General features: G+C 66.0%; 2 protein-coding genes across 15 annotated transcripts in view; one reads left to right on the top strand and one right to left on the bottom strand.

Moving 5' to 3' along the window:
• Nucleotides 1–5: 5 nt before the first annotated feature.
• Nucleotides 6–15,056, top strand: ENGASE (endo-beta-N-acetylglucosaminidase). 5 transcript variants are annotated; one of them, XM_045085776.1, is made up of 14 exons: nt 6–223; nt 1,197–1,261; nt 1,429–1,630; nt 2,555–2,703; nt 3,182–3,339; nt 4,221–4,369; nt 4,663–4,828; nt 5,550–5,653; nt 6,008–6,116; nt 6,264–6,454; nt 6,793–6,941; nt 7,433–7,538; nt 7,833–7,947; nt 8,085–10,569. In XM_045085776.1, exons 1-14 carry the CDS (start codon nt 120–122, stop codon nt 8,502–8,504), a joined length of 2,187 nt encoding a protein of 728 aa, XP_044941711.1. In that variant the 5' UTR covers nt 6–119; the 3' UTR covers nt 8,505–10,569. The 5 variants fall into 5 exon arrangements, with proteins under 5 accessions (XP_044941711.1, XP_044941710.1, XP_044941712.1 ...); XM_045085775.1 differs by having other exon boundaries at nt 7,430–7,538; XM_045085777.1 differs by lacking the exon at nt 8,085–10,569 and adding an exon at nt 12,681–15,056 and having other exon boundaries at nt 10–223; nt 7,430–7,538.
• Nucleotides 11,811–15,680, bottom strand: part of RBFOX3 (RNA binding fox-1 homolog 3) — a 181,205-nt gene continuing 177,335 nt past the window's right edge. For 9 of the 10 annotated variants that reach the window (XM_013054345.2, XM_013054343.2, XM_013054344.2 and 6 more), the window contains one exon: nt 11,811–14,393. In XM_013054345.2, the coding sequence (XP_012909799.1) occupies nt 14,349–14,393 (45 nt within the window). In that variant the 3' untranslated portion in view covers nt 11,811–14,348. The remainder of the gene's footprint in view (nt 14,394–15,680) is intronic. The other variant, XM_045085782.1, reaches the window with a different exon arrangement.

Genomic DNA, 15,680 nt, shown 5'->3' with positions numbered 1-15,680 from the left:
TACCGCGCGGTCCCTCCATTGGGCGGGGCGGGCTCCGGCCTGCGATTGGCCGGAGGCCGGAGGCGGGGACGGGCTCCGGCCTGCGATTGGCCGGCGGCGGCGGAGGGAGCGGCACCGTGATGGAGGCGCCTGGGCCGGTGACCCGGGCGGCGGCGCGCAAGAGGGCGCCCACGATCCCGGAGGAGCCGGAGCGGCGGCCGGGGCAGCGGCGACCGCGGAGGAGGTGGGCGGGGACCGGCGGCGGCCGCAGTCGTGGGCGGGGAGCCTCGGGGTCCTCGCGCGTGAGGCGGGGGGGGCTGCCCTCGGTCGCCGGCTGCGGGGCTCGGCTCGGCGCGGTGGGGCGGGCGGGCGGCGCGGGCGCCCTCGCTGGCCCGGAGGGGGGTCGCGCCCCGAGCGGGGCAGCCGAGCTGGTCTGTAGGAGCACGTGGCGGACGGGGGAAGGGTGTGCGAGTGGAAGGAACGGAGCGGGCGCGGGCTCAGAGGCACGGAAGGGGCGGCGAGTCCGTCGCAGCCCGCGCTTGGCTCCCTGGGGGAGGGGCCCTGGCGCCCCGGGGGTCAGCCGCACCGGACGGCCTGCTTGGAAACAGCGTCCCCAGTGTTGCTGAACCGCCCGCCCCTCCCCCAGAGGGTGACCTGGGGTGGCCGCGGGAGTGGCTGCGGCCGCAGGGGTGAGAATGCTGGGCAGGCTGGCAGGTGCCCCGACGCCAGGGTGTCGCAGAGGCAGGGTGTGGGAGGGAGCTCTGAAGGAAGGGTTTGCCGCCGCCCTTGTGCTCTCGTGAGCCCTGAATGTCCCTGACCCTCCACCCACCCCGCTAGTTGCAGGGTCCCCCACGAAAGTCACAGAAGTGGCGCGGGTGTGGGGAGGTTGAGAGCATTTCCACGCGGAAGCCCGCGGCCAACAGACGGCGGCGGGAGTGTCTTCTCACGTCCGCATGGTGACAAGTTACTCCGAAAAGAAAGCCAGTTTAGGTGTAGGAGGAGCCGCCAGGGTCCGGTCCGACGGAGGGCCGGCCCCGCGCCCACTAGCCCCTTTGGTTCAATAGTATTTCCATACCTGGCTTCAGAGCGTAAGTCCGAGAACCGTACCCCTCCCCTCGGCCGGCCTCCTGCGCCCGGTGCGCCTGCTTGTCAGCATTCTTTCTCTTCATGCTTTTACTTAAAAAAAAATTTTTTTTTTTAACTTCCTCATTGCTTAGAATTGAGGAGCAAGAAGAAGCCGTCTTTCGTGAAGTGGTCAGTTTTACCCCGGAGCCTTTGCCAGGTGAGATGGACAGAGGCTCGGAACGCGGTCTCTGGGTTCACTCTTGGGGCTTTGGGGCAGGCGCCCCCCACCCCCCCGGTCTAGTTTTTTCTCTCTGGGTTGTTGTCAGAGCATCTAGGGACCCCATACTTTCTAATCAATTCCTCATCTCCCCCTCCACTGACCAGCTAGATATTATGACAAGGACACCACCAAACCTGTCAGTTTTTACTTCTCTTCACTGGAGGAACTCCTGGCGTGGACGCCGGACGTGGAGGACAGCTTCAACGTGGCCTTGGAGCCCTCCGAGTGCCGGCAGCCCCCCTTGAGCAGCCAGAGGCCCCGGACCCTGCTGTGCCATGACATGATGGGCGGGTATCTCGATGACAAGTGAGGCTTGTGAGGGCATCGCCCGACGTTAATTCTGTTGCCGGGGACAGGGCTGGAGGGGAAGGAGGCAGGGAGAGGGACAGCTGTGTGACAGAGAGCACGGGGGAGGGGGGAGTCTCTGGACCAGGCTGCTCTGACTGGGCGAGGCGCCCAGGTCTCCGGTGTCATCTCCAAAGGACCTGCGTCAGGTGAAAGCTGGGGCCTCTGGCCGGCCTGAAACCATTTGTTTCCGGGGAGTGTGTGCCCTTAAAATCCGGTGTGCAGGGCGGGTCTAGCAGCTGGCACCCTTTCCACACTCCCGGGCCAGAGCCGTGGTCCTCTCCGGACCCCTTCAGCTCTGACTGTCCTCGGCTCATCAGTTCGGATGCCTAGCTGTGACCCTCCCGTGTCCCTCCCAGCCAGGGGACACTTCCTCTAGAGTTGCTGCACGGTCCACTTAGAGGTCTTAGACGTCTGTAAAACAGTCCTGGAGGGGACGATAGGTGGGAAGGCCTAGTCCGAACTGGCCACCAAGGGACGGGCGGAGGCAGAAGGCGACATCTTGGGTGCAGCTCATGGTGACCAGCCCAGCATTGGGTATAGGGAGACCGTTCTGTAGAAACGGTGCAGGGGCTGCGCGGGGACACCAGGCGCCTGGAGCTTTTGCCTGAGCCTCGCCGCTTCGCTTTCCTCCTGCCCTGTCTTTGTCGAGGCTGACAACACTCAGCTGTTGGGTCCAGCAGTGACCACCAGCTCGGCCTGGGGAAGATGTTTACCTTAAGACCTCTTGATCTCAGGGTGGAGGTGCAGTCCCACTTCTCGCTCTACCTGGCGTCTCTGCCGCGCCTGGTGCGTAGCCAGCATCCTGGTCACTGGCTGGGACCAAAGAGGAGCTTTCCCGGGGTGCCCGTGTCCTGGGTTCTGACTGCTCCGTGTGTCACGCAGGTTCATTCAGGGCTCGGCGGCGCGTAGCCCCTACTGCTTCTACCACTGGCAGTGCATCGACATCTTCGTGTACTTCAGCCACCACACTGTGACCATCCCCCCCGTGGGCTGGACCAACGCTGCCCATCGGCATGGGGTCTGCGTGCTGGGTAAGACCCCCCGGGGCTCGCCTCCCACTCACTCGTCAGTGCACCTGCCGGGTGACCAGCAGTGAGAAGGCTTCTGGGGGCGAAGCGGTCCTCGCCTGGGGCTGCCTCGATCGGTTACGACAGGCAAGGGCCAACTTCTGGAAGGGACCAGGCCACTGGGTCACTGTCCTAACCAAGACAGTGCAGCTGTAGACAACAGGCAAACAGATGGGCTGTGTTTATGAAGGGGGGGGCGACGTGGCCTGCAGGCCGCAGGTGGCTGGTCCGCGGGCGCGGCTCTCTTCCCCCGCACCCGCGTCAGCGGCTGGCCTCTTCACTGCCACAGGGTCGGCCTGCGGGGCGTGTGACTCCGCAGGTATCTGGGACGGCCGGCGTGGGAGTGTGTGACGCGCTTGCAGGCCGGGCTGCTGTGCTCTTGCAAGAGCCATGCTTTCCTAACTGCTGGGCTCGCCTGCCCTGGTTCTCTCCGCCCTGCCAGGGACCTTCATCACCGAGTGGAAAGACGGTGCACAGCTCTGTGAAGCCTTTCTGGCCGGGGACGAGCGCTCGTACCGAGCCGTGGCTGACCAGCTGGTCCTCATTGCCCAGTTCTTCCGCTTCGATGGCTGGCTGGTCAACATCGAGAACTCTCTGAGTGTGAGCACAGCCTTCTCTTGGCACTTGCCCAGCCCAGGCCCCGCGCGCTGCCCCTCTGTCGCTTTCCTCGGCGTCACTGTGGCCGGTTAAGTGATACCTGTGTCCCTTCGCTGAGGGACGGAACCTTCTCCGGCACCGTGTCCAGAATCCCTGGTTGGCTAAGCTTTGCCCTGCTGCCCTTTCAAGGCGTCCCTTTCCTCCTCCTCCGTCTGCTCTACTGGGGCCGCCCTCCCCTTTCCTGGGGTTTCATCTTTTCTTTGTTGCTGTGTCCGTGTCCTTCCTGCTTCAGAAAGGAAGGACAGCTGGGGCTCCTGCGGGGGCTCAGTCGGCTGCGCGTCTGACTCTTGATTTTAGCTCAGGTCGCCGTCTCAGGGTCATGGGATCGAGCCGCATGTCGGGCTCTGCGCTCTGCAGGGACACTGCTTGGGATTCGAATCAATAAAATCTTTTTTTTTTTTTTAATTTTATTGATTTATTTGACAGACAGAGATCACAAGTAGGCAGAGAAGCAGGCAGGGAGAGAGGAGGAAGCAGGCTCCCTGCTGAGCAGAGAGCCCGATGTGGGACTCGATCCCAAGACCCTGAGATCATGACCTGAGCCGAAGGCAGAGGCTTTAACCCACTGAGCCACCCAGGCGCCTCTAGAATCAATAAAATCTTTTTAAAATGCGAAAAAAAAAATAATAAAGGCAGGACAGTGGGAAACATCGGGCTGGACCCTCCTCTCCATGGCTGTGGGGTCGGGGGCTCCAGGGACCCGGGGCTGCTTTGGAGCCTGTGTTTGCTCCTGGGGTTGCGCAGCCTCGTCTGTGCTGCGACGGGCACTCCTGACCGCGGCCACGGCGGGCCTCACCGCGGGTCTGCTCTGCCTCCCCCTGCAGCCGGCCGCGGTGGGCAACGTGCCCCACTTCCTGCGCTACCTGAGCGCCCAGCTCCATCAGCGGGTGCCCGGGGGCTTGGTGCTGTGGTACGACAGCGTGGTCAGCAGCGGGCAGCTCAAGTGGCAGGACGAGCTCAACCAGCACAACCGGTGAGGGCCCAGCGGGCTGCGGGCCTGGGGCGCACGGCTGCCTGGGCCGGAGAGGCCGGGAGCAGAGTCGGAGACCCCGGCCACCCGCGGGAGGACCTGGGCCGCGGCCCTGCGCTCCCGGCGGGGCCCCCGCTGTCCGGAGCAGGCCGTGTTCTGGGCCTGGAGGCAGCCCGGTCGGGGGGTTTCGGAGGGAGGCGAGCCTCGGAAGGGCGAGGAGGAGGACCCCCAGGGTGGGCGGCCCCTGCGCCTCTCTGGGTCCCGGCCTCACCGCCCCGCCTGGCCGCCGCCTCCAGGGTCTTCTTCGACGCCTGCGACGGCTTCTTCACCAACTACAACTGGCGCGAGGAGCACCTGGAGCGCATGCGCGGCCCGGCGGGGGGGCGCCGCGCCGACGTGTACGTGGGCGTGGACGTGTTCGCGCGCAGCCGCGTCGTGGGAGGCCAGTTCGACACGCACAAGGTGGGCGTGGCCCTGGGGGCGGTGGCGGCGGCGCGACGGCCGCGGGGTCGGTGGCCTGTGGCCGTCTGCGGCCCAGGACCCCGGGGGACGCCGCCAGGCCGGGCTGTGCGCTGGAGCCGCAGCTTCCTGCCCCTTCCTGCCGTCGGGCGCTGCGTTTGACGCGCGTCGTGGGCGGAAGCGGCCGCGGGACCCGCGCCCCAGCGAGCCGGCCCTTCTGACGCGCGCGCCCTGGGGCCAGAGCGCGGGGTGGGCCTGGGCGGCCCTGGCGGCTCAGGGACCAGGACCCGGTGAAAAAGCCAGTTTGGGGAATTGGGCGGTGTAGTCGCCAGTGGGATTTCCCGGCAAGGCGAGCCCCGTCGGCAGGGAGGAGGGACAGGACGGGTTGCGGGGCGGGGCCCGGAGCGGGATGGACGGGGGTCGGCTGGTCTGCGGCCGGCCGTCCTGCCCCTGCCGGTGCCACGGGGATGCCCCTGCTCATTAACTGAGCTCTCGGTGAGGAAGTTCTCCCCGCCTGCGCCGAGTCTGGGGACGCGCTGAGACGCGGGGCGAGGGGGCACGTGCAGGCCGCGGGCGGGCCGCCCCCAGCGCAGACCCCGGCCCGCTCCCGCCTTTCTTCCCCGCGCTGCGGGCTGACCAGCTGCTGGGGTTGGAGGCCCCCTCGGGGCTGGGCGGGAGGCCTGGCCGGCCAGGCCGCGCTCTCCCCTGACCACTGTGTCCCCAGTCGCTGGAGCTGATCCGGAAGCACGGCTTCTCCGCGGCTCTCTTCGCCCCCGGCTGGGTGTACGAGTGTTTGGAGAAGAAGGATTTCTTCCAGAACCAGGACAAGTGAGTCCTTCCTGTCCCAGGCAGGGGCTTGGTGTTGGCCAGATGGGGGCTCTGGCATTTTCTCTGGTTTCCCAAGATAGCTCAGGCCTTGATCTCCGCGGACCTTTCCCGCACATCGGCCAGGGCTGAGGGGTCCAGTTCAAGAGAAACCAGCTGTCTTGGCCGCATCCATGCTGGAGGGTCCTGGCAACCCAAGCGGGAAGGATCAGCGTTGGGGACCCCGGGGGCCACCTCCCCGCAGACCTGAATCCCCCACGCTTTCAGCGGGGTGGGGGGGCACTCACTCTGGGAGGGATGCAGGGGCCCCGAGATGCCGAGAGTGAGTTCGGGGTCCCCCTGCACCTTTTCCCGCAGGTTCTGGGCTTTGCTGGAACGCTACCTGCCCACACACAGCATCTGTTCTTTGCCCTTTGTCACCTCTTTCTGCCTGGGCATGGGGACACGGCGAGTGCGCTACGGACAGGTGCGTGGGCTTCCTGGTGTTCAGCTTTGGTCTCACCTGGGACACGTGGGGGGCTCCGGGTGTGGGAGACATGGTGGCCACGCTGCTCCCCGCACCCCTCAGGCCCTGTCGGCCCCCGGGCCTCCCTCACCCGGCCTTGTCCCCCAGGAGGAGGCGGTGGGGCCCTGGTACCACCCCAGCGCCCAGGAGATCCAGCCCCTGTTCGCGGAGCACAGGCTGGAAGAGGACGGCCGGGGCTGGGTGCGGACGAGCTGCTGCCTGGCGGACGCCTGGCACGGGGGCAGCTCCCTGCTCATCCGTGGGGTGATTCCGCCCGAGGTCGGACCCGTGGCCGTGAGGTAGGTGAGTGAGTGGGGGAGAGATCTGGGACATCGTCTGCGTCCCCCTCGCCCCTGTCCCTCACTGCCCTCGGCGGGTGGGCTGCAGCGGCCGGAAGGCGGCCAGAAGCCAGAACGGAGGGAGTTTTCGCGGTAGAAAGCACGTGATGTACCATTTACCGCCTGAGGCATTTCCGAACGTGTGGTACGGTAGTGCGAGCTGTTTGCACGTTGTGCCGTCAGTCTCCAGAATGTCCCCGCAGAGCAGCTCCCGAACCCCCAGCTACCACACTCTGCTGTTTCTGTGGGTCCGACGCCCTGAGACCGCACATGAGCTCACCCCGGCTCTCCTCCGGCAGGCTGTTCTCTCTGCACGTGCCCGTGCCTCCCAAAATTTTCCTGTCCTTGGTGTATAAACTAGAAGGGCCCTCGGCTGTCGAGGTGGCATTGGAGCTCACCACGGGGGACGCAGGCAGCTGCCACGTGGGTGGCCTCTGGACGCTGGATGGTGAGAGGCGTAGGGCTTCGGCTTCCTGCGGCCCCTCTGTTTCAGGGGACGCCTTGGGGAAGCATCTAGAGAGCGCACCAGGGTGTGGGGGAGCTGGGGCTGGGCAGGGGACAGGTGATGTCCTCCGTGCTGCCGTGGGCCAGGCCTGGACAGGGAGACACGGGTCAGCTGCAGCCTCCCGCCCGCAGCCCCCGCTGGGCAGCACGGTGTGCTGTGGGGGCCTGGGTCCCTGTTCCACAGAGACTTGGGGAACGGGTCTCCTGCCTGCCGTGGCATTGAGACCCTGGGGAGGGGGTTGGGGAGGCTCTCTGCCCTGTTCTTCTTCCCCCCAAGGCCTCAGCCTGTTTGGGCGGGCCGTGAGCCCCTGGCACCAGCACGGGGTCTGTTGGCCTCTGGGCCTCCCCCTGCCCCCGCTCCGTTCAGTGGACACCTTTCTGCGGTTTCCTTTGGATTCTTCTCATTCTCAAGTCCTGGGTCTCCTCCCCCAGCAGAAACCAGCTCAAGGCACAGCCCCCGACCTCTCCGGGTGCCCCCCACCAAGCTGGCCAGATGGGTGGGCCGCTGCGGCCAACAGCTCCATGGGGGCTGGGTCCAGCGGTGAGTCCTTTCTCTTCCTGTTGGGTCTCAGGCCGGGGAGGGCTGCCTGCTGGGGGCGGGGCTTGAGGGAGGGGCCCTGGCTGACCCCCCAGGTTTTGGGGCAGCACGGGGACACGAGCCTGGGAGGCTGCTGGGAGCGGTCATGACCATGCCTTCCATCTGGGGTTCCCGCCGGCCGCAGCGCCCACGTCGGGATGGGCCTCCATTCCTGCCAGGGCTCCGGGCCTCCGAGCATCTGGCCTCGAGGTGCTGGGGGAGGCGGGCGCCTTGTGACTGGCCCGTCTCCTCCCCCAGTTGCTACGAGGTAAACCTGCGGGGCTGCCTCCTGGGAGACCTGCTCGTTAGCTTTGCGAGGCCTGCGGGCAGCCGGGAGGAGGCGAGCTTCGTTTGCAGGCTCGGGGAGATCCAGGTGGGCCGTCGGGCGTGGCTCGTGGGCGGAGGGGCCAGGGGGGTGGAGTACCCCCCCCCAGGAGCGGGAGTGTGGGGCGGTTACCCCGCCCCCGCGCCTCCGGCAGGCGTCAGGGCAAGCCATCTCTCTCCCACCAGGTGGTGGATGCCGACAGCCTGCTCCGCCCGCTGCCCCGGGTGCAGGCCGTCACTGTGTCCCGTGTGCGCTGGCAGTCGGAGGAGGAGGAGGAGGGGGGTGCCCCTGCCCGGCTGCGGCTCAGCTGCACCCTGCACTGGTCCTACCTCCTCTCTCCCATCCGATGCTTCCGGATCCACTGCCTCCCAGGGAGCGGCGGGGGCTCTCCGCACGGGGGGCCACCGGGGCCTGACAAGCCCGTGCTCCTGGGCCTGGCCTTCGTCAACCAGTACCGGGTAGTGGAGCTGCCGGTGGCGGCCGCGGGGCCCGGCAGGGACGGCCGGGTGCATTTTCTGGTGGAGCCCGTCCCCAAGGAGGGGTTCCTGGTGCCGCAGGCCGAGTGGGGCCGGGCAGCCCTGCTCTACTCCCTGCCCCAGCTGTGAGCCAGCGCCGAAGCTGGCTTCTCCCCGCCTCCGGGCTCAGGGCCCCATGCGGTGTGTGGGAGCCCACGGGTGCCAGGTGGCCGTCGCTGGGGCTCTTCGGTGGTGGACGCCGGTGACAGGAAAACCAAGAAGTCCGTTTGCTGGGCTGCTGATTTCCCGAGGTTAATGAACTCCGTTATGTCTAATCCCTGTCTGGAGTACAGATTCCCGAGTGCAAGGGACGGGGTTTGGGAAAGCTAGTCCCACCGGCTTCCCAAAGGGTGTTTCCTAACTCGACAGGCTTTCGTGGGCCGGGAAGCCTCCCAGCAGGCCCTGGAAGCGATTCCCAGGGTGAGGGCTTTGAGCTGGGACGTGGTGCCCTGGGGGCTGACCTGCTTTCTCTTAGGACTAGGGAGCCCAGGGCGCGGCCGGCACCAGGCTGCACACCTCACCCTGGGCCAGGTGGGCCGTCCTCTCGTCCCGACCTTCCGTGTTGTGGCTGGTTCCGTGTGCGGTCCCAGGAGCCGGAGCCCCGCACCCTGCTGTGTCTCTGCTGGGCCGTGGGTGCTGGCAAAGCTTGCACAGAGCCAGACCGTGGGCCTCGGCTGTGTGTGTGCAGTGAGCGAGGCTGTCCAGGCTCGGGGAGCAGGAGGCCAGCCAGGGCCCAGGAAAGCCCTTGGCTTCAGCCTAGCCCAGCCTTGCAGTGGGAGCTCTGGCCGTCTGCTCCTGCCTGTCCTCCAGCCTCAGCCTCTCCCGGGGTGGGGGTGGGGTGGGGTGCGGGCGCCGAGGCCCCCGTGAGCACAGGTGCCTTGAGAACCCTCTCCACTGGGCCCCCTTCCTCTGTTGCCGCCTCCTCTGTCTTCTAGCACCTTCCTTCCCTCTGCCTGGGCTGAGACTGGCCAGAGGCTCTGTGTAGGGAGGAAAGGGTGGCGTGAGTGAGCCAGAGACGGCCCCCGCCCACACGGCTCCCCTGGTGACCCCGGCATACTGGCCCCCAGGGGGTGGGCGCTCTCCAGCCCGTGGCCTGGGGTTCTCTGCTGCGTCGCCCAGCTTCTGTCCTCGGCCTGAGCAGTGCCCCTTGTTCTGGGGGTCTTACCCCTGCGTCTCACAGGGGCGTTGATGGGGGCTATGCCCATTTCTCTGCCCTCCACCTGTGCTATGCGACATGAAGCGGTGCCAAGGGCCATGACCCTCCCAGCTTGGGGTCCCGCCTCTTGCTCTCTTGACTGTCCTTGGGTGCAAGCCCAGTCCTCAGCCTGCTCCTACGTTGTAGGGAGGGGAGCGGCCACCAGGCGGCAGTGCAGCCGCACCGCTCCTGGTTGTCCAGAATTCAGGAGTCAGAGCCTGGTCCGGTGGCCCCGGTGAACCTGGTCCTTAGGACGGCAGAGGGTGTGTCCCTCCAGGGCTGCCTCCATCCCCCTGCCCCCGGCCCGGGTGCCTCTTTCCCAGGGGGACAGAGAGACATTTTACTCTCCATGTCCCATATGTGGCCCAGCCAGCTTGGTCCCCTGTGGGGAAGGGGTTTGCCCAGCAGACGGGGAGGACAGCTCCGCTGACCAGCTGGGAGCGCAGGTCACCCAGCATCTGCCTGTCCCCGTGAACCTGGACAGGGTGGTGGCAGGGGAATCAGAGTTGCTGCCGCTTGGAGCTGCTCCCGTGACCGTGTTCTTGGTGTGGACCAGTGGTTGGCTTTGAGCCTTCCATTTTGTACCGGGGGATCTGGCCCTACTCCCTGTGTCTCCAGAGGCAGGAGTCGGGCGAGGCAGGGTGCCTGGAGGGAGGCAGCAACTCTCCATTGTCGCGGCCTGTTGGTTCGAAGTGTCTGTGTCCCCGGCCGGTTTACACAGAGGAGGAGGGAAAATTGATGGTGCAATTAATTTCTCCCAGTCTGGTGAGCAGGCGACGAGAGGTGAGGGGTTAGAGCGTGGCGCGCAGTAGGCCGGAGAGCTCCCCGAGACCGCCGTCCCCATCCCACGGAGAGTAGGGGCTCGTGGGCACGAAAATGAGTATGTTGGCATTTAAGCCTGCGCACGTCTGGCGGGTGTCGTCACTCTGAAATAAATGATCCGAAACGAAACGTGAAAAATTCGTGGGTGAGCTGCGTTGTGGACTGGCCGCCTTGGTTTTGGGACGTGGGCCTGGCCCAGCCGCCCCTAGCCCGGGGCTTGGATCCTCTGCTTTTCTTCCTGGTTCCGTTTTGTCTTTTGCGGGGCTGGTGAGGGTGGCAGTTGCCCTCCACCGAGCCTCCCAGGGGTGGGGACCCGCGCCTGTGGGCCTCCCTTGAAGCCGCCCCCCGACTCCCACAAGGAACCACCACCGCCCACATCACAGGGGCCGTGGCCGCGGTGTGGCGGGGATCTGAGGGCCCTCAGGGCCACTCTGGGACGTCCCCAGCCCCGTCCCCTCTCCTGTCTGCACTGGGCAGGCCAAGCTGCTGACACCACGACGACTGAGGCCCGGCCGGGCATCTGTGTGCTGTAGCTGCTGCTCAACGGGAGGGACCCCGCTGGCTCCCACGGCGCCCCGCAGGGCCCAGGCAGCTGGTAGGGTGCGCACGGGCCCTGCCTCCAGCTTGCTCTGGGTCAGGGTCGGGGAAGGAGCCGGAGGTTTGGGGCTCTGGAGTCTCTTGCCCAGAGGGTCTGCCTGGCGAAGGCGGGCCAGACCGTGGGACAGGCTGCGGGTCCTGGGCCTGCCCTGGCAGATGCCCCCGTGCTCCACCCCGGGGCCCTGGGGGCGGCCAAAGAAAGAAGAGTTGTCCTGGTTTGAAGAAAGAAAGCTTTATTAATAATCTTAATAATACTGTTGATTTGAATGGTCACACCTTGGAAGCATACAGAATGGTAAGAAAGGAAGCCTGGGGCCTGGCTGCAGTCCTGGGGGGCCGGGGGGGCGGGGCGGGGGCGGAGCAGCAGGGGCTCTGGAGGGCGGGGCCGGGCGCGCGGGGCTCTGTACAACAGGAATAGAAAAGGGGCTCGTTTCAGGAGCTTCAGGAGCTGATGCTGAATATATAAAGTGAGGTGTGGTGTTTTTTTTTGTTTTTTTTTTTTTTTTTTTAAGTTTCATGAGACAGTGGAGCCGTGGTGGGAGCCTAGGTCGTATTTTTTGCTGCGTCGCCTAGTCCAGCTCTCCCTGCCTGGCGGGGGCTCCTCCCAGCTGCCCACCTCTGCCCTCCCGCCACCCTGGGACCCGCACCTGGGTCCCGGGCCATGCTCCAGGCCTTTCCCCGTCTCTCTCCCCCTGCTCGGGCCGGGCCATCCAGCCCCGTGGCGCCGTGACTCCTGGCCTCGCCGTGCCGCCAGGCCCTGGCCCCCCCACCCTGGCTCTCTGCTCCCCTGCAGGACGGGGGGGGGGGGGGCTTGGCCCTGCAGGCGGCAGGGGATCGGCTTTCCCTCCCACTAACCAGGCCCAAGCCTGCCCCCCCCGCAAGGGGACAGGAAACAGGCTAGCTGGGGCCCGTCCGAGCTCACCCTAGGCCCCGAGGCCTCCGCCCTGATGCTCACTCTTAGGTTTGAGGTGTGATCCCGGCTGGGCGGCCCGGGAGCCCCCTCACGTGGAGCAAGGGGGTCTGGGCGTCCCACAGTTCTGGAACCACGTTAGCCCTCGGTGCTGGGGCTCAGACCCCAGGGCTGCCCGTCGGACTCTGGTGGCCTGCGAGCCCCCTGACCAGGTTTGCAGAACACGGTGCTGGCGGCATGGCGCAAGGGAGAGCTGGGGCCGACAGCTGGACGTGCGGGTGACGGGCCCGGGCTGAAGCCAGAGACCCCGGGAACGAACAGCTGCCCCCCCCACGCCCACCCCAGCCCAGCCGTCCTCTCCGCTGGCACAGTCGGCAACAAAGGTCGAGTCCTGCTGGCTGCTCTCCCGGCTCGGGCCTGCGGCCTGTTCCTCGTGGGGCCCGCGTGCCCTGGGAGCGGGGGCCCGGGAAGGAAGACTGGGTAGAGAAGAGGCCCGTCCCCTCCTGCACTCCCCGCCGGCCGGGGAGGGGTGCTGGCGGCCCGTGGTGGCCAGGAGGGGCGGGGCCGCCGACGAGCTCCCTCGCTGCGCTGCGCGGCGCCTGGCGCGACCTGGACGTGGTGGATGCTTCTCGGTTTGGTTGGTTTTGTTGCTTGGATCGTAACATCTTTTTTTGTTTTTTTTGTTTTGTGATTTTTTTTGTTTGTTTTTTGTTTTTTGTTTTTTTGCCCTTCATGGTCCCAGAAGGAAACGGTGGAGGCTTTCACTACAACAGAAACAGAAAGGCAGGACTTGCAGTTTCACGGAAGCAACGCCAGGCGTGCTTGAGGACGGACGAGGCCTGGCGACCGTGCGGGGAGGAAGGGGGCGGGGGCCCTGCCGTCCTAGCGCCACCCCCCCAACCTGTCCCCCGGGGCCCAGCTTCTGGGAACCCATGATCTTGCGTGAGCTGAACTGGAAGCCGACCCTCTCCGGGGCAGAGCGTGGGGACCGGTGCGGGGGAGAAGGGGCGGCCGGAGCGGCTGGCTGGTGCCGCCTCTGGACTTGGCCCGAGCGGAGCGGGGGCCTGGCTGGCTCTGGGGGGGGGGGGGAAGTCAGAGGGCGGTGGGTGGACGGCACAGGCCGTGAGGGGCTGGGAAGGAGGCGGTGCTCCCGGCAGTGACAAGTGAGGCGTCCCGGCACCTTGGCTGGGGCCGGCAGCTAAGAGCTGGTGTGTCCTGGCTGGCGGGGGTGCGGGGGTCCACACTCTCTAGCTGGCACCGGAAGGCCAGCTCTGGCACGCTAGGGGACCTGGGCTTCCCTGGCCTGAGACACCTCCTGGAACGGAGGCAGGGCGCCGTCCCGACTGGGCAGCCTACCCCATGAGGCTACCTGGGCTGTCTCGGCTTTGCCCGCGGGCCCCGGCCAGCATGTTCCCACCAGGGCCCTTTACAACCCTGGGCATCGTGGGGCCGCTCGGCCACAGAGCTAAGCACCATGCCTCTGTGCACGGGAGGCTGGCATCGAGAGCCGTGTCACCGAGAAGGCCGGCGACAGGCCTCCCCACCACGCCTCCCCTGCTCGCCCCTTCTCAAGGGTACCCTGATGAAGGACGTTTCCAGGCCTGGGGAAGGGGAAGGGTGCCGGGCTGGCCGGGACCCCATCTCTGGCAGTGACGGGGTGCCGTCTGCAGAGCACGGCTGGAGGGGAGAGCTGCTGCTGGAAGGAGCAGGCGGGCGAGGGCCCTGGCTCTGGTCGGGGTGTTTCTTCCTACACTTTTGTTTATTACAACAAAGGCTAAGCAAGGAGCCCTGAGGCCGGTGTGGCCGTGGCAGTTTCCGCCTGCACTGTGTCTTGTGACCGCTTTGGCAGGAAACGTCCTCAAGAAATGCGAACCAGAAACGTTAGGTTTCAGCTGTTCTGGGGTGAGGAGAGCAGACGCGGTGGGAGGGGCCGTGGTCCGGGCCGGAAACCCCGCTGCGCTGGTCAGCAGCTCGCGCTCACTCCCCGGACCCCGGGGAGGGGCAGTGGCTGTGGGTGTCTTCTGTGGCTTCATAGCCCCGGGGATGGGAATTGGGGGTCGCCCTGGCGGGCTCTATTGCTAGTTCTCCGGGAGGGGTCTTGTGCCCAGGCCAGCCCCTCCCGCGTGCGCATACTGTACCTGAAATGGCTTGGGGGGAACATCATCAACAAAGTCAAAATAGGAAGCAAGGTTTCAGACATACAGGGGCAACCAGGGTCAAAGACACACACGCCATCGTGAGGGGCAGGGAGACCCGCTGGCCGGAGGTGGACCCTACGGGCTTTGGCGTCGCGGGCCGCTGACTGGGGGGGGCGCACTGTCCTCCCGGTGGCTGTGCCTGCTTTTGGACTGCTGGGTTTGGTGTGTGCTGTGCGGTCAGCGTGAGTGCTGCTAGGGGCTGGGCCCTCTTGCTAGTAGGGGGTGAAGCGGCTGTACCCTCCTCGGCACAGGCTGGCCTGCAACATCAAAGACGACAAACAGCCAGTCAGCACCGCCTCAGGGCGGGCAAGAAGAAATCACTAAATCCCACTGTTTGACCCCTTGTGAAGGTTTGCCTTGGCGGGGAGCGAGCGCTGGTTCTCGTGGCATCAGGGGGCCCTGGGCCTAGTCCTTCCATGCTGGGGGTGATGGGGGCCAGGGGGCTGCCAGGGTCATGGGCCACAGCGCTCCTGGACAAGGAGGTTGGAGATGCCTCTTGGGCCTGGCCCTTTCCTGGCCCCCTTCACCTTAATGGGGGCGAGGGAGGTCTCAGCACCCCCTGGGGGCTGCGTGCCTGGGGGTCGGCAGGACTCAGGACGGGAGGGAACCTCCTGCCAGGGCTCTCCAGGCCTTGGTTCTGCCAGGAGGGGCTCTGCCTGCTCGCCTGGCCCCTTGGAGCTTCAGGGGGGTTCCTGGGGTCCCTGCTCTTCCCTCAGGTCCTTGCCGGGGCCTCCGTCCTGCTGAGGAGGACAGGTCTCTGGTGTTCGTGCTCCCGTGTCCCTTGGCTGCCCTGGATCGGAGACATCTCCAGAGGAATCTCCTCCCCAGTTTCAACAGAAAAACGAAGAAGATGGCAAATGCCGCAGGAAAAACTTGGTGGGAGAAACCAGAAACTCTTACAAATAAAAACGAGAACTTAAGGGAGCCCCTCTGTGAATGAATGAAAGCTTCGAGGCAGCAGCCGCACAGAGGCCGCGCTGACCCTGGAGCCAAGGGGCTCGCACACTGCACTTGTGGGGCCCCCATCTGGGTGGGGGTGGCCGCAGTCGCCGCGGGCTGCTGGGGATGCCAGGAACTTGTTAAAAATCAAAAAAGAGAAAACAAAAATTGGGAGGGGGTTCATCAAAACCAAGGGAGAAGGAACAGGGAGTCTCTGTTGGCTCTGGACCTCCCTCTTCCCCGCCCCGGAGAAATGTGTTCATCTTTGATGCTGGACGCCACGCTAGCTAAGAAGCTGGGGGTGGGCAAGGAGACAGTTGTCCCCTGGAAGCAGGTCTCAGGGTACAGAGTGAGCTGGGCTGCATGTGTCCACAGCTGGTCACACACACACAGACACAGACATACACACACACACACACACTGGCCCACCAGGAGTGCGCACCGGCTCGGCCGGCTACAGTGCCACGGCGGGGCCTGTGGGGGAAGCCGTGGGCAGCCCCGGTCCCTCTCCTTGAAGGGAGGAAAAGGTCAGTGCCGGGCCGGGGAGGAGGGACGGCAGGACACGCGGGCCGCGGCCAACACCCCCCGACGAGAGGCGCGCAGGC

Source organism: Mustela putorius, unplaced genomic scaffold, assembly GCF_011764305.1.
Source record: "Mustela putorius furo isolate JIRA1106 unplaced genomic scaffold, ASM1176430v1.1 tig00000873_pilon_pilon_pilon, whole genome shotgun sequence".
Classification (NCBI taxonomy): Eukaryota; Metazoa; Chordata; class Mammalia; order Carnivora; family Mustelidae; genus Mustela; species Mustela putorius.
The sequence above is the reverse complement of the archived record's forward strand: the minus strand, read 5'-3'. Positions and strand labels throughout refer to the sequence as shown.

Excerpts from the sequence above, each read along its gene's own strand:
- ENGASE (XM_045085775.1), top strand. The coding sequence starts at position 120 with ATGGAGGCGCCTGGGCCGGTGACCCGGGCGGCGGCGCGCAAGAGGGCG. Across the intron at positions 5,654-6,007 it reads TTCTTCCAGAACCAGGACAA|GTTCTGGGCTTTGCTGGAAC; the intron begins GTGAGTCCTTCC and ends CTTTTCCCGCAG. Across the intron at positions 7,539-7,832 it reads CATGGGGGCTGGGTCCAGCG|TTGCTACGAGGTAAACCTGC; the intron begins GTGAGTCCTTTC and ends CTCCTCCCCCAG.